The sequence below is a fragment of the Podarcis erhardii genome (genome assembly GCF_964252035.2).
Source record: "Podarcis erhardii genome assembly, chromosome: 15".
Lineage (NCBI taxonomy): Eukaryota > Metazoa > Chordata > Lepidosauria > Squamata > Lacertidae > Podarcis > Podarcis erhardii.
Window position 1 is genome coordinate 29,737,034 of NC_138505.1, and position 23,401 is coordinate 29,760,434.

The 23,401-nt window shown below is 41.0% G+C and overlaps 1 protein-coding gene across 3 annotated transcripts; it reads left to right on the forward strand.

Annotated features, from left to right (window-relative positions):
• The first annotated feature begins 3,079 nt into the window (after window positions 1-3,079).
• MAPK1 (mitogen-activated protein kinase 1) lies at window positions 3,080-23,340 on the forward strand. 3 transcript variants are annotated; one of them, XM_081842826.1, is made up of 9 exons: window positions 3,080-3,478; window positions 12,442-12,624; window positions 13,878-14,067; window positions 14,606-14,722; window positions 16,581-16,695; window positions 17,407-17,538; window positions 18,611-18,720; window positions 20,102-20,229; window positions 21,511-21,621. In XM_081842826.1, the coding sequence occupies exons 1-8, from the start codon at window positions 3,336-3,338 to the stop codon at window positions 20,216-20,218; spliced, it is 1,107 nt and encodes a 368-aa protein (XP_081698952.1). In that variant the 5' UTR covers window positions 3,080-3,335; the 3' UTR covers window positions 20,219-20,229; window positions 21,511-21,621. The 3 variants fall into 3 exon arrangements, with proteins under 3 accessions (XP_081698952.1, XP_081698953.1, XP_081698951.1); XM_081842825.1 differs by lacking the exon at window positions 21,511-21,621 and adding an exon at window positions 21,715-23,340 and having other exon boundaries at window positions 3,081-3,478; XM_081842827.1 differs by lacking the exon at window positions 21,511-21,621 and having other exon boundaries at window positions 20,102-20,230.
• The last annotated feature ends 61 nt before the right edge of the window (window positions 23,341-23,401 follow it).

Genomic DNA, 23,401 nt, shown 5'->3' on the forward strand with positions numbered 1-23,401 from the left:
AGAGGTACAGAATTTTGCTGGAGGAAAGTAGTAGCTAATGTGTTTTCATGCTACACGAATGTTGTAGGAGGCAACATCTCAGAAGAGGCTATCTTCCTAAGCCTTTTATGGTTGGCAGATTGAATCCATTTGATGGGGTGAGCTCCCATGGCTTTGTCCCAGCTCCTGCCAACGTAGCATTTTGAAAGCATACCAGTGTGAGTAGATAAATAGGTACCACTACAGCAGGAAGGTCAATGGTGTTTCGGTGCGCTCTGGCACTCGTCACGGAGTCCCATTGTGCCAGAAGCTGTTTAGTCATGCTGGCCACAAGTCCCAGAAAACTGTCTGCAGACGAACGCCGGCTCCCACTGCCTGAAGCGAGATGAGCGCCGCACCCCATAGTCCAGTGATGGCCAAACTGGGTCCTCCAGTTCCCATCATTCCTGACCACTGGACCTGTTAGCTAGGGATGATGGGAGTTGTAGTCCAAAAACAGCTGGAGGGCCAAGTTTGACCATCACTGCCATAGTCAATTTCATCTACACTTAACCATCCAAGGGTCTTTTACCTTTTATCTTTACTGTCTTTTTTAATATGCTGCTTGCTGATTTGGAAGTTTCTCTGTGAAAACCATGTAGCTATCTCTTTGTAATGGCTGTACAACAAAGCCCTGGATATAAAGAGCTGAATGTGCGCAGAGTTATGAGCTGTGGACTTACACACTTAATTTTTGTGATCTGATTGCTAAAATGACAAGGGGGCAGCATTATCCATACCATCAGTATCTGTTTTTGCATTGGAGTTGTCAGTATGGTGCTCTCCAGATGATTTCAGACTCCAGCTCCCATCAGCCCCAGCTAGGGTGGTCAGTGGCCAGGGAAGATGGGACTTGCTGTACAAAACAGCTAGAGGACAGCAGGCTTGTAATGCCTGGAATAAAAACCAGTGTAGTGCCATGATTAGTGTTTTGACTATGACCTGGAAGACCAGGGTTCAAATCTCCACTCAGCCACGAAGCTCGCTGGGTGACGTAAATTCTGATGGGGTGGTGAATTTGACGCATGTCTCAAATCTACGCTGCTAATAAGAGTTTTCGTCTTTTCCTTTAGCTGAAATGTTTTCCTTAATAAAGCTGAATAAACAGTTGCTGTAACCTCAGGCTTACAATCTTAAAAGGCACCACAAAAGAGAAAAAGGAGCCTGTCAGAGCAAGGGGGGGGGGGAGCAAGAAACCAGATCTTAGTTACAATGTTGTTATAAGGACCAGCTGGAATAGAAAGAATTCAAGGAGAGCACAAAAGTGGCTGGTCTCTCAGCGGAGTGGCACACATTTCATAGCACAGCTGCACCATGAGGCAGTGCTAGCATGTTCTCTTTTTTTACCATGCAATATGCGAGCTTAGATGCAAGCTGTAATTAGCTGGTGGAATTGATGCTATATAAAAAGCAGGAAGATCTACGCTTCACATACAGGCTTTTGTACCACTGCAGTGCCTTCAAGCACAGGGTCTGGTTTTTTTACAGCATTCTTGCAGGCATGGATATGAGCTGTGGTTATTAGAGCATTGATTTGAGACAACTGACAGTAATTTTTTAATAAAAAAATAAAGATGCTATACCTTTTTTAAGCCAAAGTGCCACAAATTCATGACACTTTTTTGGCTTTGCTGTTGGAAACAGTACGTCCCATGCTGAGTGCTGGGAATCACAGATGGGCAGAGTGCTGTTGCACTCAGGTCCTGTTTGCAGGCTTCCCACAGGCATCTGGCTGGCCCCTGGCCTGATCCTGCAGCCTCATGTTCTTATGTTTTTGCAATGAATTTTCACATGTGCACAGAAGCATGCTATGATTTAAAAGTGGATTTGGCAGGGTCCCATGTATTGAAACGTGGGTTTCAATACATGGGACGCGGGTGGCGCTGTGGTCTAAACCACAGAGCCTAGGACTTGCCGATCAGAAGGCCAGCGGTTCGAATCCTCGTGACTGAGTGAGCTCCCATCGCTCGGTCCCAGCTCCTGCCAACCTAGCAGTTCAAAAGCACGTCAAAGTGCAAGTAGATAAATAGGTACCACTCCGGCAGGAAGGTAAACGGCGTTTCCGTGCGCTGCTCTGGTTCGCCAGAAGCGGCTTAGTCATGCTGGCCACATGCCCTGGAAGCTGTACGCTGGCTCCCAGTAAAGTGAGATGAGCACGCAACCCCAGAGTCGGCCATGACTGGACCTAATGGTCAGGGGTCCCTTTACCTTTACCTATGTATTGAAAAACAAATCACGAGCATTCCTGCAGCTCTAATGGATCCGTAATAGATTTAAATAAGGCAGTCCATATGCCAAGATGTCGGCTGTAGTTTAGACAATGGATGCTTGGGGTTTGCCAGTGGCTGTTTCTTTAATCGGGCCATCCAGGATCTATTAAAATCTTCCCCACCCCCACGTGTGGATCAAACCCGCTTAGGTACCCGAAGAAAAACTTTAGGAATATGGCTCCACGGTTTTTAGGAAGCATAAGCTTTAATTTAAAACTACTTTGCCACGTGCATTTTCCCATCCCAGTTTACTCAGAAGCAAGCCCTAGCGCAGTACAGTTTACCCTCTCAGGCAGGTATGCATGAGACTGCAGCCGTCTCAGAGTGAGAACCCACCTTAACCGCGAATCGGAACAGGAGCCTGCTTAAAAGGCTGCAGGGGAGCAATCACGTGACCCACAGCTTTCTTCCCTCCCCCGCCTCCTCTGCGGCTCTGAAGTTACCGCAGTCCCCGCAGAGGCCACGCCTCGCCCGCCAGAGACCACGCCCTCCCCAGGCTTCTCTCAAGCCCGTGCAGCCAAAGCCACGCCCCTTCCGCGGCGGCGGCGGCGGCGGCGGCTTGCTGCGGCTCGTCCCCTTAAGCGTCCCGCCTACCTCCAAACCCCGCCCAGTTCGCCTCGGCGCGCGAGAGGCGACGGGCGAGGAAGCCACGCCCCCTCCGTTCCCTTTTGCAGCTTATAGGTTTGGAGCAGGCCCCGCCCACCTCCCCTCAGCTGCGCCGCCCCATTTTCCTCGCCGGCCGTTGCGCGTTCTCTCTCTCTCTCTCTCAGTGTCGCGTGCGCGCGCGCCACCTAAGCCCCGCCCCGTTTCCCTCAGCGGCTCCCTCAGAGAGCGGCTGGCGGTTTGTGTGGCGGCGGCGGCGACGGCGGGCCGGTCCTTCTCGTGTGCCTCTCGCTCTCTTTCTCCTCCCCACACACAGAGAGAGACACGGCCTGCCGGGCCAAGGGAGGGTGGAGTCCAGCCCCTTGTCGCCTTTCCTCTCCTCTTCCCTCCCTCTCATTTCCCCCTCCTCCTCCTCCTCCTCCTCCCCCCCTCACGGACCACAACATGGCGGCGGTGTCGGGGGCAGCGGCGGGCAGCTGTGCCAGCCTCGCCGGGGGCCCGGAGATGGTGCGAGGGCAGATCTTCGACGTGGGGCCTCGCTACACCAACCTCTCCTACATCGGGGAAGGAGCTTATGGGATGGTCTGGTAAGAAGGCGCTCATTCTCTCCTCTTGCTTCCACTTCTCTCTCTCTCTCTCTCCCCCCCCCCCCTTCACCCTTTGCTGTTGCTGCTGAATTTCCCCCTCCGCATTATTCTTATTTGAATGCAAGAAAGCGCCCTTGGCTTATGGGGTTAAGGGCGCTGCGCACTAGTGCTGCAACGAGGCGCCTTCCCTTCCCTTCCTTCGGAATGAAAGCATGCATGGGATGGAGATCGGGGCGAGAGGTTGCACAGCCCCGACGCCTGCCGTCCCATTCTGCGCGTGTTTTACTCGGAAGTAAGCCCGGGGAGTGAGTACCCAAGGGCAAAACAAAATAAAAAAAATCCTTCCAGTAGCACCTTAAAGACCAACTGAGTTAGTTCTAGGTATGAGCTTTCGTGTGCATGCACACTTCTTCAGATACACTTCAGTATCTGAAGATACACTTTCGTGTGCATGCACACTTCTTCAGATACGTGCATGCACACGAAAGCTCATACCTAGAACTAACTCAGTTGGTCTTTAAGGTGCTACTGGAAGGAATTTTTTTATTTTGTTTTGACCATGGCAGACCAACACGGCTACCTTTCTGTACCCAAGGGCAAGAAAGGGAAACAGGACCGCAGCCTTATGTATGGGAGAGAGAGAAGAGGAAAAAACCCTTTCCTGTTTTTTTCTGGCTCAGTATAAGGTACAGCTTACAGTGCGATCCAAGAGAATAAGAAACGCTTGAACACCGACCTGTTAGTCGTTGGGTTTTCTTTCTCACTTTCCTCTGCCTCCCAGTTTTTCAGAGGCTCCTGCGCCCTGCAAAGATGCCTTGCGGCAGCCCCATCCACAGTGTCACTTCTTTGCTGAAATCCTGTTGTGTGTGTATGTACAGCACCTGCAGTGAGCATTGGTGCACGGTATTTAGATTGTGTTGGGCTCCTTAGGGAGGCCGTGTCTGTTGGGAAAGCAAAATAGTACAGTATCATAAGTAGATGAGCCTTGCTCAGAGGTAAGTGTAAATTTACAAAGTGCAGCTCTTCAACTCAAGCTTGTGCATGTTTACTTTACAAGCAAATAGCGGCGACTTCAGTGGACTACCCCCAGGTAAATGTGCACAGAATGGTATATGCAAAGGGCTGGATTTCTTTTTTAAACCACCTCTTCTCTGCCAAACCATTTAATCAATAAGAGCATTGGAAGCTGCTTTATAGCGAGTCAGATCTATTGTCCATCTAGCTCAGTACTGTCTACACCAGGGGTCAGCAACATTTTTCAACCGTGGGCCGATCCACTGTCCCTCAGACCTTGTAGAGGGCTGGACTATATTTTTTTGGGAGGGGGGAAGGAACGAATTCCTATGCCCCACAAATAACCCAGAGATGCATTTTAAATAAAAACACACATTCTACTCATGTAAAAACACCAGGCAGGCCCCACAAATAACCCAGAGATGCATTTTAAATAAAAGGACACATTCTGCTCATGTAAAAACACGCTGATTCCCGGGCCGTCTGCAGGCCAGATTGAGAAGGTGATTGGGCCGCATCCAATCTTAGGTTGCCTACCCCTGGTCTACACAGACTGGCAGTTACTCTCCAGGATTTCAGACAAGGGTTTCTCCCAGCTTTACCTGGACTCCAGGAGATGCTGAGGATTGAACTGTGGGGACCTTCTGCATGCAAAATAGGTGCTTTTACCATTGAGCTATTGCTGTTCCATGTGTTTTCTGTTGAGCAATGTGGAAGTTGTTGTTGTAGGTAATAGGGCAGTAAATAAATTCAAATTATTATTCTTTATTGTAGTATGTAACATTCATGAGTCGCCTCTCCTTGGCCAACAGCACCCTAGGCAAATTATACTGATAAAAGCAATATAAATATATAATGTAAATATATACAATATAAATATATAATGTAAAGCCAAGAGCTCAATAATCATATCGCTGTGAACATGAAACAAAATAATAGTGTTTGTGTGTTGTGGCTTATCTGATATATTTGACTTGATTGTATATGTAGTGTGGGAGCTTTCTGGGAGGGCATGGGATGCCTCTAGAAGCTAGGGAGCTACCTGATTTCTCATTGCTGAAAGAGTAAAAGCAAGGTGACATCTTTTTCCCAATTTATTTTGTCTTAGGGAAAAGTGAGAGAAGAGATCCTTGGTTGGATTTAATTAGCATTAATAACTTGTGGTGGGTTGCCACTGACAGTATGCTGTCATAAGCAAGAAGAGATGGAGATGCAAGTGGAAGATCGAAAATTGGGAGGAAATGATGGATCAAATGCCATCATTTGTCACATTTAGTTGGTATTTATAAGAAGAATGAAGAAAACAATTTGCTGTTGCATGTGTATTGTGCTGGTTAACTCACATCCTCATATCTGTCAAAATATGGATATGAGAAGCTGTGGCAGTAAGGTGCAAGACAGTGTTGTCTAAGCTGTATTGCTGTTTGATTAATACTCAAATTTCATTGCTGGCATTTTCTCTTTTCTTGCTCTGCCAAATGTATTGTAGCAAGTGCAGCAGAACTCTGGCTTACCGTAACTTGGTATCTATCAGTAGTGTTTTAAATTTGCCAGAGTGATTGAATATATCTTATTTAAATATCCATATGTTGTTATGAAACAACATACAGTGTACAGCGAATAATGAAGGATGAGAAGTAGTGGTGCATATGTAGGCAAAGTCTCATTGTGCACAAAACAATCAGAACCAAGTGGTGATAAAACCACATTTTTTGCTTAAACTGCTTTTGGTAGAAGTCTACAAAACTGAGATTCAGTTTTTGTGTGATTCACTATTACTAAAATAAGTGCATTGAAAGTATTTAAGTCTCAGGTACTTCACTGCAGCATAAACATACTAGTCTTGCAGTAAATGAGCTTTTTTTTTTTTAAGGAAACATGTAATGGAATATAGTTGGAGAAAGTTAATAAATATTTAAAACATAATTTGACATTAAATATTATCCACCGGAGTCAGAGTGTATCTCTCACATGTACACACCTTTCCCACTCCATTTAAGACTAGGCAACTGCTGCCCTAGAACTTTCTTCAGTTTATTCTATGTAGCTTCTTCAGTTTATTTTATGTAGCCTAGTATCTCCTAATGGCTTCTTTGTAGGCATCACTGACCAGAAACTCTGGAAGAAGCAAATACGCAAAAAAGTCATAAAAAATGGGACAGGTTTAGGTTCACTAGCTGGCTGGAAATTAACATAGGTGCAGTGATTGCATTTGCAGTGTAGTGCACTTGTGTATGTTATGAAGGCTTTGGTGGGCGCAGTCCACTGCTCTACACAGCTTAACAAGTGGTGACTGGCACTGTTTTGGTCTTCCAGGTACAGTATTGTGGAAACCAGCCAGCCCAGAGTCATCATTTCTTTTCATTCAAATGTCTGCCTGTTGTCTCACCCTAAGCCACTTTTCAGACAGTGTAGTATCTGTGAACAAGGAGGAAATAATTTTGCTCACAGTCTATGCTCAGAAGCACTTTGCATCAGGCGCTTTTAAGAAAAGTTTTTTTCCCCTTAGAAAGGAACATTGCACAGTATACTCTGCCCTAGGGGAACTTTTTTTTTTAAAAGCAATATTAATAAAAGTTAGCATGTGAGCAGTTGTTAAGCAATAAATAACACTGATTTAAATTGCATTTGAAGGCATTGGTTTTTTATAAAAATAACTTGTTGAATATTTATTTTAGTGATAAAAAACCAAATGGGTTATTCCTTTAAAAACTGTATAGGTGAATATAAACTGTGAAAACTGTAGTTGAATCTAGTTAAAAACTAAAGTATAGGCATAAGCCATTCAACTGCAGTCAGTAAGTGACCATAATGTGAATACTTAAGAAAAGCCTTGATCGTGTCTTAGTGTTACAGTAATGAGATTGGAATAAAGTTTATAGAAGTAGAAATGTCAGTATTAAATGTAAAAATGTCATAAACTTATGCACATGCTCTAAAGCAAAGAAATTGTTGAAAGGTTGTGTTAATGTAAACATGTTCAGGACCAGTGTTGGGCTAACTCTGTGACTTTGCTTGAATCACTTAAGATAACTCCACAACAAAAGTGATTTGAAGCCAGGAGTAGTAGTAGTTGTTTATTTAATTTGTATACCGCCGTATACCCGCAGGTCTCAGGGGATAAAATCATGATATAAAAACACAGAATACATATTCAAAATAAGAACAAGAACAACCCAATAATGCTGTCGTCCCCCCCCCCACGACCACCACATTTTAATAGGGCATTGGACGTCAGTCAGCCAAAGGCCTGGTTAAAGAGGAATGCTTTTGCCTGGTGCCTAAAGGTGTACAATGAAGGCTCCAGGCGAGCCTCCTTAGAGAGAGCATTCCACAAATGGGGAGCCACTGCAGAAAAGGCCAGTTCTCGTGTTGCCACCCTACAGACCTATTGTGGAGGAGACACACAAAAAAGGGCCTCAGAAAATCATCTCAAGTGACAGCAAAGGATCCAGGAGTACTCCCAAATTATGAACCTGCTCCTTCAGAGGAGGTGTAACCCCATCAAGAGCAGGCAACCTCGAAGCCATCCGATCTAGGGAACCACCCACTAACAGTGCCTCAGTCTTATCTGGATTGAGTTTCAGTTTGTTGGCTCTCATCCATTCTATTATCGAGGCAAGACACCGGTCCAACATTTCCACTGCCTCACCTTCAGGTGTAAAGGAATAGTAGAGCTGGTTGTCATCAGCATACTGCTGACAACGTACTCCAAACCTCCGGATAACCCCACCAGCGGTTTCATGTAGATGTAGAACAGCATAGGAGATAGGATAGATCCCTGAGGAACTCCACATTGAAGGCTCCACAGGGCTGAGTTGAAATATTCTAGATGAATTCTCCTTGTGGATTGTGATAATTAGGAATGTTACTTTCTTGCCTCCCTCTAGCTCATTGCACGCACCAAAATCTGCCTCCCCTCCCCCAACACAGTCCCTGTTGCTGCTCTCGTCTTTTGAAGTTTCTTCTCCTCCCACTCATCCTGACTTGGCTGATGTGATGGCAGAATTGGCTTCTTTGCAAAATCCTGCCATTTCAGCTCCTGGTTGCTTGCTTTTTTCACTGCTTGTCAACCTTCAAAATTCATCTTTTATATTTCCTTTGCATCTCTGGATTGCTGTGGTATATTGCCATTTTCCCATGCTACCTCCCTTCAGCTTTTATGCCATGCCTCATATGACTTTCCCCTTTCCCTCCTGACAATATTCCAATTTCACTGGTGATTCAGCATTCATACAAATAACCTCATTGACCCAGCTTTTTTTCCACATTCTCTTCTATACTGACTTATTTTCAACCTTCACTGAGAACTCTTAAGAACTCTCTGACCCTTTTCCTGTGGAAATCAGTCTTGGCATTAGCCCTCATTTCCTTCCCTCTTCTGTGTCTTGCTATTTCTATGATTTGTAAATGGTTGTGGTCCTCTTGAAAGTGTTATCTTCTGCCTACACCTTAGACTCTGTAAGAATGTAAGAAGTTGCCTCATACTGAGTCAGGTCATTGGTCCTTCTAGCTACATCTGGTCTAAACGTCCACCATCAACTCCTCCCTATCCTATATTATTTGCTTCCTGTTCTGGCTTCTTAAAATATAATTCTTGAAGCATCTCTGAAGAAAATCAAGGTTTGACCAACTTTGCCCATTTTCTTCTCTGCTGTCTTTCTAGCAAAGCACCTTCTGCACCCTCTAATGTACACTCACTAAACCCGAGAAGCTTCTTTACGTTTGCTTTGCTAAGGCCTGCACTTCTGCTAACTGCCTTTGCTCAGGGCCTTGTTGACGAGGATAAATATTGCTTCCCACACTGTGTCCATTCCCTCCCCCTTCCCATGATAAGTTGATTTAAAAAGCAGTCATTTTCATATTGCCAGGAGCTGGAGTCCTTTTGGAACCCCAGCCTTCAACATGGAGTCCACCTGTGCACACTTGGGGGGTACAGCCTAGAAGTAAAGTTGTGGGGCCCATGCAGTGGAAGCAGAGTCCAGTGGTAAAAGGGTTGTGCCCATGCACCTAGGAGCACAGTGAGTGAGTGAGGAAGCAGAACCCACAGAAAAAGGCATTGCCAAGGTGTACTACTCTTCCATGTGCATAGAAGTTACCTGCCACTAAGCAGTGCATCCATGCATGACATTACTGACTCTACTTACTTCATAAGCACAAAGCATTAAGTGCATAACACAGTTTGTTGAGTGCAAGTGCAGTTTACATGCTAAGTCACAAGTATAAACTACTGTAATGAACTTCATTACAGGACAGATCACAAACTACAATCAGCTTACAACAGCTAGATTTCTGAATAGGATTGGGTATTATGATCATACTACACCACTTGTACTGGTCCTCAATCTGTTTTCAGGCCCGATTCTGACTTCTGGCGCCTTTTACAGCTTGGGACCAGGATGTGTGTAGCATTTTTTTGCAGCAGTAAGAAAAGCTAATTCTATTCTAGGTTGCAGCAACGGAACTATAATGTCCAGATCAAGGGACGTAATAGTACCACTCTATTCTGCCTTGGTCAGACCACAGCTGAAATACTGTGTACAGTTCTGGGTGCCACAATTTAAGAAGGATATTGACAAGCTGGAATGTGTGCAGAGGAGGGCAACCAAGATGATCAAGAGTATGGAAACTAAGCCTTATGAGGAACCAGTTCAGGGAGCTGGGTATGTTTAGCATAGAAAAGAGGCGTCTGAGAAAATAGCCATCTTCAAATATTGAAATGGTTGTCACATGTAATATGGAGCAAGCTTGTTTTCTCCTGCTCCGGAAATTACAACTAAACATCAGGAAAAACTTTCTTATAGTAAGAGCTGTTCGACAGTGGAACAGTCGGACTCCCTTGGGAGGTTGTGGACTGTCCCTCATTGGAAGTTTTTAAGAAGAGGTTGGATGGCCATCTGTCATGGATGCTTTAGTTGAGTTTTCTGCATTTCAGGGGGTTGGCCTAGATGACACTTGGGATCTCTTCCAATTCTACAATTTTATAAGTCTTTGACTGCCTGTCTCCCTTTATGCCTATCTTATGTTAGGTTCTTTGACAGATAGCCTTCAGTTGATTACCATGCCTTCTCTAGCTTTCCTGGATGAAGGGTTTCTCAGTCTTGGCTCCCCAGTTATGGAATGCTTTTCCCAGTAAAATATATGGAAATATTATCAACAGATGGGCTTTCCTCTCTCTGTATGTGCAGTCATACTACAAAGATAATGCATTTCATTTATTAATGATGTAGAATATTCTTTACAGTTAGTGGCTTTTCGTTAATCCTTATACATTGGATATCTCTGTGTATAATATTCACAGAATATTTTGATGTGTTTTAATATGCTATATATCTAGTTTTTTATATTTTGGTGACCTTTTGTCATACATAAAATTTTGCTAGATATACACAATTATAGACCATATTTAGTATTGTCTGAAACACTTCTCAGTTTGTTTCTCTCCAGAAAACCATGACTGAAAAGCTCTTAACTTCAGGATTATGCGTATAATTTTTATATTATATCATAAATTGTAGCACTTTTTCATTTTAAAACATTGCCTGAATAGGAATTGCACCTATAATAAATATTTGATTTTTTTGTAGTCCTTTTTTGTTCACATAGTGGTTCACATAGGGACTTGATATGTTATGTGACAAAAGGCTTTAATTTGATGGAAAATTGAATCCAGGTCCCTGTGTATCTAAGCTTAAAAAAAGCAATGGCCAGGACATTGTTCAGCCTGAGTGACCAGTGCATTGTTCAGTAAAGAGAAATGGCTTCTTTTCTAACCTGTCAAGCATATACCGGATTATAAAATGATTCTTCCTTTCTGTTCTTTGGCTTATCAATTTGGTTAATTTGGTTACTGATATAATGTCCTCCTGTTTGCTGTATTTCAGTGTGTATTAACTCTTATTTCCTTATCTAAAACATCAGTTTTCTGTTTAGTTCTATTAATTTGTTCAGGCAACTGTTACCTTTCAGAAAACTTTATTTCTCCCTTGGCACACCAACGGGACAGTATAAAGGTTTGGTAGAGCAAGCAATCTGAGATTTAGACTACTTTAATTCCTGCAAGATTGAATTGGCTAAGTTTCTCTCAAAGACATGAGGTGGTGTGCCATCTTTCTAATCATGGACATTTTAATGAGGCAGGAAATCTGGAATGAAGTTTGAAATTATGCTTAAAAGTAGGATCTTGAATGCCAATATTCAAAGGAGACAACTAATCCTGTGAATATTTTGACAAATTTCCTGTCTACTGCTTTTCACATCCTGAAAAAACTTTGAGAAGAGTTAAAGCAGCAAGTGACTAACTGTTACCTGGATAATTTTGTTGTATTCTGTTCAAAATTATTTAACAGGACTTACAACAACAACAGAACAATATTATTCATACAATTTTATTTATTTATACAATACAGCAAAACAGCTTACAGCACATATAACAAATCATAAAACATCAGACATAAAAAATTTCCCAATACAGGGCTGCCTTCAGATGTCTTCTAAAAGTCATATAGTGGTTTATTTCGTTGACATCTGATGGGCACCACTACCAAGAAGGCCCCCTGTCTTGTTCCTTGTAACATTACTTCTCACAGTAAGGGAACCGCCAGAAGCTGAATGGTGGGGGTGGAGATGCTCCCTCAGGTATACTGGGCCTAATGCAAGCTACTAATGCAATGCAAGCTTCTATGTTTTAAATAATGTTTTCTGACATAGTGTCTAAAGCTTTATCTAATATGGTTAAAGTTATTATGATGCCACCATTATTATCTTACCACCACTGGTTCTGAGAAAAATGTTAAAGTGCTGAAACCTCACAGTATTTTGGCAGATAAATTGAATTTTGTTATCTTCATGATTGAAAAAGGCTATGTCAGCATTTCTAGACAACCTGAGTCTTGTTCTGTAGATAATGCCATTAATTTCTTGTTTAATATTGATGATTCTTCTTCCAGTTCAGCACATGACAATGTGAATAAAGTTCGGGTGGCCATAAAGAAAATCAGTCCTTTTGAACACCAGACTTACTGCCAGAGAACTCTGAGAGAGATCAAAATCTTACTGCGCTTCAAACACGAAAATATTATTGGGATCAATGACATTATCAGAGCTCCAACAACTGAACAGATGAAAGATGTGTATCCTTTAAAGATGTATGCCCTTGTGCTCTCATTGTTTCAGCTTTCTGCTCTGTTTCACTGTTGATTGTTTATCTTGGTGTTATCCTAAATTATATGTTAAAGACTACTTCCTTGATCTTGTCATCCAGTGATTCTTGCTGTTTTAGTAGTTGTACTAAGCCCAAGTCTTTCAGTGTGTAATGCAACAGAACCTTTTATCTGTTGAGGACTTCAATCCCTCGTGGGTAATCTGCTGGAGTGAGGGCTGCATGCTGGCAGAGGGTGGGGTGGGGCCAAGGCTAAAAGTGGACTGAGTTTCAAGTGTAGCATAGCTTGCTCTTTGTATACCCCATCTCTTTTTCCTGTGCCACCCTATCTCTCTGTGCTTCCCTCAACTTCTGTCTATTTTGGCTCCTTTCCCCACCCTTCCAATGACAGAATCCCCCCCCCCATACACACACACTTCCATTGTTCCACTTGGTTTGATTGTACAGTCGTACCTTGGAAGTCGAATGGAATCCATTCCAGAGTCCATTCGACTTCCAAAACGTTCAGAAACCAAACCAAAGCGCAGCCTCTGATTGGCTGCAGGAAGTCGTGGAAGCCCCACTGGACGTTCGGCTTCCAAAAATAGTTCACAAACTGGAACACTCACTTCCGGGTTTGCAGTATTTGGGAGCCAAATGTTCGAGAACTAAGCTGTTCGAAAACCAAGGTACGACTGTATGCACTTTGGAGAGTTTCCCTCTCCTCCTTTCTTATCCTTCTAGGCCCATCTCATGGTTCACAGCAAGCCTTTTTCCCCATGTCCAGTTGTCATACTGGAGAGGATTGTTTGAAGTAGTCACACAAATTTTCCCAAGAGCCCAACTGATTAGCAAAGTGTAATAGGATATGGAATCATGCCATTCTCAATTTGTAAGCAGTCCTTGTACCATACAAATGTTGCAATTTAGAATCATAGAACTGTAGATTTTGAAGGGACCATGAGGCTCATCTAGTCCAACTCCAGCAATGCAGGAATCTTGCCCAACATGGGGCTCAAACCCTCAACCCTAAGTTTAAGAGTCTTGTGCTCTACCGACTGAGCTATTTAAGTAAGACTACTATGACATTAGTTATGGGTGATTTTTTATTGATTAACCATCCAGCAATATTGCACAAGTTTTCTTCTAAGAATGTAGAAGTGAAGTTTTAAAGAACTTGGGAGCTGAGCAACTCCAGTATTATGTAGTAAAATATTGGTTTGTTTGCCTTAATACGATTTACAGATACATTGTGCAAGATCTAATGGAGACAGACCTTTACAAGCTCTTAAAGACTCAACATCTCAGCAATGACCACATCTGTTATTTCCTTTACCAGATCCTGAGAGGATTAAAATATATCCATTCAGCCAATGTGCTGCATCGTGACCTCAAACCTTCCAACTTGCTGCTAAACACCACTTGTGATCTCAAGGTTAGCAAGTATCTTTTTGTCAGTATAAAAGTACCCATGTCAATATAAAACTTACTCATTCGCTGTTTTAAATCAGTGGATTTCTATGCCAACAAAGATCCCAAAAACTAAGTTGTAACAGAGATTATTAGAAAGGCATGTGTGCCATTGTTGTGGTATTTGGCAATGAAGTTTTAGCACACACACAAAAGTTGTTTATGCATGGATTGAAGCTTTGTTCCCTTTTTTTTTGTTCAGATGTTATCTCCATTTCCTTAAATAATGGAACCTGTAAATGTTCCTTCTTGTTGCCATGGGACAACTATTCTGCAGATTCTAAAAGACAGAAAGCATATTTACAGTTTTTATCAGAGCTTGAAAATCTGAGAGGGTTTTTGATGATAGAGTCATAGAAACATAGAGTTGGATGGCACCTCGAGGGCCATCTACTCCAATCCCCTGCAATGCATAAATTTTTGCTTGATTAGGAATATTGATGTGACAAAAAATAAAGAGAAAGCTGTCCCTCCTATAACATCTTTGTTTGATTTGATATTAGATCTGTGACTTTGGACTGGCTCGTGTTGCAGATCCAGATCATGATCACACTGGGTTCCTGACAGAATATGTAGCTACGCGTTGGTACAGAGCTCCTGAAATCATGTTGAATTCTAAAGTAAGAGCTATGTATGGAAGAGTGCCTCATGTGGTGCTTGAAATATATAATAACAAATAATAATATATATTGTTATTCTTATTCTTATTGCTACTACTGTTGTTGTTGTTGGGCTGCCTTCAGATGTCTTTTAAAAATCACATAGCTGTTTATCTGTTCAACAACTGCTGGGAGAGCGTTCCACTACAATGTGGCTCCTGGAAAATCTAATTAAATCCTAAATTTTGTACATGAACAAATTGCACCCCGATATTTAATTCACTGACTGTAGGCATATGAGAGATTGCTGGCTCAGTTGAATGTCTTGATTATGTGTTTAACCAACTGTGCTGCAAACCAGAGCTAGCTTTGACTTCAAGTAGAAATTCTTGATTGCCTATAATTGAAATTTATGTTGCTTTCTGAGAGATGAAGCTGCTTGCGTATGGCTTTTTATAGAATTACCAAATTGAGGCCACAGTACCTAGTGCTGCTACTTTTTAGCTTTGGAATGGAACTGTGAGTATGATAGGAAATGAACTAGCAGCCCAGCATTCGTTTGGAATTTTAATCCCTGGAAGAAAGTGAACATATGCAGGCATGCAATTATCACTGGTGAGAGACAGGAGCTGGCTAAACTGGCAGAGCACAGTGGAACACACGGTTGTGGGTTTGCATCCTAGTTTGCAGAAGCAGGCAAGTGGGAATTAAAGCAGTCTGAAGCTTAGTAGTAGTGGGATCCAACTCACATAAACCCAAAAAAGTTCAATGGACCATGTTCTAATGCTTGTCCATTCTTTTAGCATGTGTATATCAAATCTTACGCATTGAGGTATATCCAGAGTTCTAGGGCACTTCAGAAATCCATATTGTCAGGTTTTTAATTATTTCTGTATCATCTCTTTGTGTGCAAAATATGCTGTTTATTTTCATATGAAATCAGAAGTTAGTACCATTTTACGCATGAGCAGCTCAGGCTAAGTGTGTGGCTTGCTTAACTCAGCAATCATTGAAGTCAGAGTTTCCTGATACTTTGTTTTATATCAAAAGATCACACTGGCTTTAGGGTTTGGAATAAAAAAAAGAGTAATCTTTGTGGGTTTCACACGGTAACAATTTATCTAATTGTTACCATGTGAAACCCACAAAGATTTGTATTTTATGTTTGTATTTTATGTTTCTAAGACTGCATTCCCATGCACACATGTCAGGGTGAGTCCAGCTGAAAGCAATGATTGAATATGCATCATATGATAAACCATAGTTTAGCATGATGTGAATAAGCAGGAAATGGCTGTAGTGAGCCTCAGGCTTACATGCTCCCCTCCTCCCCTTTTTTGTTCCTACATGACGATATGGAATCTGGTAGCTTTTACATAGCGACCGTTCATAATGTTCTGAACCAACCAACTGTGGTTATTCTTAACGACAGCTAGTTTAAAACAAGGCAGCTTGACACTATTGCTACTGACATTGGCTTGTTAAGACTAATTGTGGCTAAGCTTAATAGTAGGTCTCAGTCCCAACAGCATGGCAAGTTGTGCTTAAATCAAAAGAAGAAGCTTCTAAACTTCTCATGGCTGAACTGTGGTTTTCTGTGATAAGCAAATATAGACATTGAGACTGACTTATTAGTAATCATCCATAGATTGCATTGTAGGTGTCTTCTGTACTTTTTGTGCTTACCCTTCATATTTATAAAACACAGTGCTTGCCTCATTGTTCAAGAACAGTTATATAAATTCTGATTCATCACAAGTGCTAGGACTGGAATTCTGGATTTCAAAATTACCATATCTTGGCTCTCTTAAATTGTAGTATGTTGAACAGTACAGCAAATGCTAGCAACAAGTGATTTCCCCCATTTTTCTTCTTGTAGGGTTATACCAAATCTATTGATATCTGGTCTGTAGGCTGTATTTTGGCGGAGATGCTATCAAACAGGCCAATCTTTCCAGGAAAACACTATCTTGATCAGCTGAACCACATCCTTGGTAAGATTTCTATATATAACTATAGGCAAAGGCTGCTTTTGTCTACTAATTGCCATTTTTCTCCAGCCTACTGATTTGATTGATGGTACCAGCTGTGGCCATCTATTCATATTTTTATTTTAAATTCATGCTGATTTTCTCCCCTGTTCTCACCTCTCCTGCTCTGCATGCAGCACTCTGCACTCCTCCACCAGGCAAGGGCACAATCCAGCAGAAACCTCCTTGATGTAAGCGCCACAGAAACAAGTAGAAAACAAACAAGAGCAAAATTCCTCTTCAGTACCATCCTTTGATACAAATTTTCATTATCCATTGGTACACAGATATGAACTAGTTTGAGATAATCAAATAATACTACATAATTTCCCTTCAGTGCTGCTCCCAGTTAATTTAAAATACAGCTTCCAGATTACTAGCAACTGCTTCCAACCAGTTTCCAAAGTCAGCCCTGGAGCAGGGGTTGAATCTGGAGGTAACCAGAGCAGAGATAGTGTCAGGAAAGGCAGCAGCTGGTGAAATAACCTTAATTAGTGGAAGGTGCTCAGTACCACAAATGACAGGTGGTTGTTCAGTGACACACCTGCATCTATTAGTACACCCAATCTAGTAAATGATAACAGATTTAAGAAACTTGATATTAATCTTTATCAAATGCATTCAAGTGCTTTGTTTCCACAATAATACTCTTTCCTCTATTTTATTGAATTGTAGGAATACTTGGATCTCCTTCTCAAGAAGACTTGAACTGCATAATCAATTTGAAAGCCAGAAACTATTTGCTTTCTCTTCCGTACAAAAACAAGGTGCCATGGAACAGGCTGTTTCCAAATGCTGACCCCAAAGGTAACATGAAAAGATTGAGATAACAACTGGAATATAGTGATGCAAGATTTGTGACCGTTGAATGTAGCAAGGGCTGAAATCTTACCCATTAAATTTCCCTTCGCAGAATATAACTATATAAACTATGTTATATTTGTGTTTGGTTCATTGATTCATTGCAGCTTGTAAAGAGCTTAAATCACAAAAAAGTTAAGAGATTTGTAGTTTGCTAATTTCTGTTCCCAGTTCATATTCATTGGGGCTAATCACTTCATGTGCTGGTGGCCAGTGGCACTCTGAAGTATGGTTGCTCACTCTAGACATTACTTGGCCAAATGCTCATAAAACTGTTTTTAGCTGGTGCTTTTTTCTTTTGGAGTTGGGAGTGAACCTCTATCAGTTGTGCTTGACTCCAGATGAACAAAGCTTGGAAATAAGGCCCAGGCGCTATGGACATGCACACATTGCACATGGGCTTTGCATTTCATGTTTGGGTGAAATCTACACACATATAAAAACGCTGTGAAAATGCTTTTTTAAAAAACACTTTGAAAAATATATTAAATTTGCCATAGCTCACTGTCGCCATCTAGTGTCACATTTGTATATTGCACTTTGCAACACACTTAAAACATTTTATTTGCAGCTATATAGCTGAGTCCTTGGTGATGAGCAGAGGTAGGGAGCCTCCTTGGCTTCTTTTGCACCCTTCTGGGGCAGAAAGACATAAGTACACTGACTCTGGCAATGTCCAGCAAGATCAGGAGCAGAGGGCTGCAAGTACCTCAAGACAAGCACACTTGCAAGTAATTTTCTTAGGAGCAGATAAGCAGTAAGTCCAGTCCAAAGTCCCATAAAACATTCAATGATGCCTTGGAACCTGTTAGGAAGGTTGTAGGATATGCTTTGTTCTCCTATAAACTATTTTTCTTCCCACCTTCCAATCTCTGTGTTCTGAATTAGGATATATATGTCTTGTGCTGCTTGCTAAACATATTCAGAACTGCTCTGAATCATGCATGAAGGGAAGAACAGTGCTGAATTAATATGGCTGCATTACAACACAAACTGATTCTAGCTTTCTCTACTATAGCTCTTGATTTGTTGGATAAAATGTTGACCTTCAACCCTCATAAAAGAATTGAAGTGGAAGAAGCTTTGGCGCATCCATATCTAGAGCAGTATTATGATCCAAGTGATGAGGTAGGGGAACATTTTATTTTACTTGGTTTGAAATCACTGAAATTCTTTAAATAGATGCTTAGAATAGTTTGGGGAATAGAGGAAGCTATCAAGTAAATCACAAACAAAATTCATAATTTTATATGTACTAGTAAGTAAGTAATTTTATATTTACATTTACAAGCAGATCTGATCATCTTTACATTTCCCTTCTTTTGTCAGGCTTCACTAACAAACTCACTGTTAAAGTGACAAAATTCTGTGCAAGCATACTCGCTAACATTCAGCAATCCATTCTAGTGTGATTGTGAGTGTGTGACAATGCTCACACATCCTAGCCCTTTGCCATTCTCTTAATTCCAAATACATTCGTACCTTCGCTCCCAAACAAATTGGCTCTTGAACGATCAAAACCTGGAAGTGAGTGCTCTGGTTTTTGAACCATTTTCAGAAGCCGAACATCCGGCGTGGCTTCCGATTGGCTGCAGGACACTCCTGCAGCCAATCGGAAGCCACACCTTGGTTTTCAAACGGTTCCGGGAGCCGAACGGCCTCCCAGAACACATTCTGTTTGAGAACCAAGGTATGACTGTAGTTGTTTGCTGGCCTGGAAACTAAAATTGTTTTTGTTTGATTGTAATTTAATGACTGATCTGTGATCATAGTAATAAAGCCTGGTTGATATTTATGTTTAGATGGGTTAATATTAGACAGTTGACACTGATGTGACTATCAGATGCCTTAGGTTTTAAATTCTATTTGACAGCAGTGCCACATTTTATGTAGCAAAAACAACTGTTCCATCTACAATAGCTACACTACTGTTTCCCATGACAAGTGTCTGTCAACACAGGTGAACATATGATGAACAATTCCTGTCAGTCAGAGCCCCCAGATGTACGTACATAATTGTTTATGTCCATGTATCTGTAGCATTTGTGTTTAGACCCCACAAACAATGCCATTGTACAAGAGCCATAAGCTCATGTTATTTGTAATAACTTGCTGTATTACACAGGAAAAAGATTTCATACACTTCATTGCATTCTTACTTAACACATGCTGTTAGACACTTTCACTATGATGAACAGACATGACTGTCTTCACATAACTAGAAATAACTCAGACCTAATCTGACAAGAACACTGCATGAGAATTTCCTATAAAAATGTAAGAAGTAACATACAGTTGGCCTCTGCTTCCTCTTTGGTTACTAAATGAATCGTAAAACAAATTTTGCTATGCTTTATTATTTTTTAAAGACTTATATCCTGCTTTTAAACCACCTGGTCCTCAAAGTAGTTTACATTTACCTCTCTGTTACCTCCCTGTTTCCTATGGTGGTCTGGAACAAATTTGTAAACAGGTTTACTAAAACATTTCATGTTGTTGTTGTTGTTAGCCTGTAGCTGAAGCGCCCTTCAAGTTTGACATGGAGCTGGATGACTTACCAAAGGAAAAACTGAAAGAACTGATTTTTGAGGAAACTGCTAGATTCCAGCCAGGATACAGATCCTAAATGACATACAGGTACATTGAATTTTAGCCTAACTGTGTAAAACTGGTGCAAGAAAATAACAGACACAAAATGTGTGATGACATTTTTCTAAAGTAATTATTTTATAAATCTTGAATTACTGGATATCATTCTTGAGTAATCGTGGGTAACTTGGGGCTTTCTTCAGCAAGGGAATTCCCTGCTAGCCATCCTAAAATCAAAAAGACAAAAGTTCGGCCCCAAATTGAAAAATGGTCCAAAAATAAAAATAATTTAAACCGCCCAAAATTCAAAATAAAGACTCAAAATCACAAAGATAAAAATCCAGATAGCCTCAAAAAGCAAAATAGAAGTCAAAAACCCTCAAGTCTCATTGCTGTGTTGCAAAGGAAAGGGGAGGAAAAGGGCAGGCGAGTTGGAGGATCAACACTAGAACAAAAGAGCCCTTGTGACTTTGAGGAAACAAAACAAAAAAATATTTCTCCAGTTTAAAAATCATTTTCAATAATTAGTAAAAAAAACCTCAGAAATCTCTGGAATTCTTTCTATACTGGGCCCATAGCCTTATGATGGGCATTATTACGTAAGTGATAGAATATAATTAACTATATTTTATTCCCCTACAGACCCAGATATGTGGGTTAGCAGCCAAAGGGATCAGCTTAGCGCTTGCACTTAAAAGCATGGGGCTGAGCAGAGTTTAAATCCCATCTTAAGCAGTTTAATTGAAAGCATAGGACTTAGCTGTTAGGCTGATATCTCCCTTTATTATCCCATTTATCAAAGAAACAGGCTACAGACTGAAAATTAAGTTTAAAACATATATCTTACTCACAGTCAAGCATTTGTCCTTAGCAGCAAAAACAAATGCAGGTAAAATATTTTTGGGGTACAAAAATAAAAGGTTATTTTCAAAATGGAATCTAGGCTTGGGGCAGGCCAAGACATGTTCATCTGCTCACATGGTATGAAGGAGAGAGAGAGAGAGGGAACAGGAAATACTTATTTTGCTTCTTCCCCCCTAAGAGAGAAGGGGGAAATGACATCACACGTTTCTATAGTCTGAGTTTGCCTATGAGCAATACAGCTCTATGGTTTTAACCCCTTCACATGTTGACTAGCAGGAATATGCATTGTTAGATTTGACTGCATATCTCCCACACTACAAATTTTAGCCAAATGTGCTCTGGGTACACCTGGGGGTAGAGCATAATTTACAATTGATTAGTAAATAGTGGACACAATTGGATATTTCAGTAGAGTATTAAATCCAGTACTGTTTGGATTATTTACCTGCTTTACCCTTCTTAAAGATGTTGCAGAAGGTCTTTCAGAATATTTAAATGAAGACAGGAGAGAAATACTTTTCAAGAATGTTGGTTCAGCTGCCTTGGTTTGCTTTTTTGAGGGCTGTAATTTGATGGTTGTGTCTCATTTCTAATCTTTTGTACTTTATCAATAAATGCATACACGGTTCTTTATTAAAACTTGTTTCCTCTTTGCCTCCCCCTCTCCAGGAAAAAGGAGTTCAAGGGCTGGACATACTCCACATAGATGTTATCTTCCTGGTTCTTTATCTATGGTCATGCCTTGTGGCCTATTTCAGCTTATCCACTAACCACTTCAAGCCATTCAGGAGAACCATTTCTGGTAGTCCTGGCTTTTATGCTTTCAATGGATTCTTTATTTATGCCTGAAAAAATTGTCACTGATATTCCTGTGTGTGATGTCCATTACTGACCTTTATGCAGTACTGTACTTCCATATGCACCTACTGCTGACAATACTGCTTCCTTTTCTGTTTTGAAAGATGCAGTGTTTCATCCCCAGATTTTAACCTAGAAGGTGGCAGACAAAGATTTCTACATCATGGAACTGTTTTATTTTCTAGATTTGTTTTGTTAGTAGCATTTTTATTTTTTAAAGAAAAAGCTACGATTTAGGGCACTTTAAGTTAGTGGCATCCTCCACTCTTTTGCACTTCTTTAAGCAGTAGTGGTTACTAACGTGCACAGTGCAGATGGACAGAGTGACAGCATAGGCGACATTAATATTAAAATCATGCGCTTGCTCTGATTTCTTCTACACATGTAAATTATTTATTGCAGGGCATTTTACTAGGACATCCAGAAAACTTGCTTTGTTAACCAAACCTTAATGATGGGCGGGGGGCCGTTCTGTCACCTCTTTCAGCAGTCCTAGGTACGTCAACAATTTTCAATTTGAATGGTACTCCCAAAGCATCTACTGTCATATTTGAAAGACATTCATATCCTAAGCATGTTTACTCGGAAGTAAATCCCAGTGAGTTCAGTAGGACCGGTAGGTATTCTTAGAATGATAGCCTTGCAGACAGAAAGTAGCAGCTCAATAGCAGTGAGAGAGTAATTTAGATAACCACATTTCATCTTCGGTAGTTTTCCGTTGTGGAAAGGCGCCATGTGATATTCATTAGTGAGTGGAAATATTCATATGAATATGTTGAACTCAGTCTACATACCAATGAAACACTTCAGGTATCTTTACAATTTTTGAATTTACACGGAGGGCTCTGACAAAGGAACACTGCATCTTTGAATAAGAAATTTAGAATTTACCTTGCTGTAATCTTCCCTGTGGTGATAAGCTCTGATTTGATCTTCTGCTCAGTTAAATTGTTTATTGATAATGCTGATTTAGGGCCACCAAACGAAGCTATCACTAAATCATGTTTCATTGAACACTTTACCTTTTCTAATGATAGCTCTTTAAGTATTTGTTTCTGAAACTGTATCATGTGGAGTTTACTAGGTGTAATGTTCCAGTGCAGTGCCTCCTTTACTTTCCCCACTGCTCTGTGGTGAGAAATTTGCCTTGTTTAAGATAATTACTGTGCCCTCGCATGACTGTTACAAGCTTTCTGTGCAAAGATGATTGTCTAAGTGCCACATGCCAACAATTGAAAAAGTTACCTCCGAGTTGTGTTGAATTAAATTCTATCCAGCAAATAACTTAGGAAAAAAATAGTTTTGTTTTAGCTGTTTTTTCTCTGCTCTGTTGTGTTTTGGCAGCAGTGAAGAATAGACTGTATAAAGAACGCTTACTAATGCGAACAAAGACGCACTTGTAATTAATCAAAAATAAATTTTAATCTTGTATCTTTACATTAACCTTTCAAATAATTTTATTTGCTCTTTGATAAAGCATTTAGATGGGAATCTGACG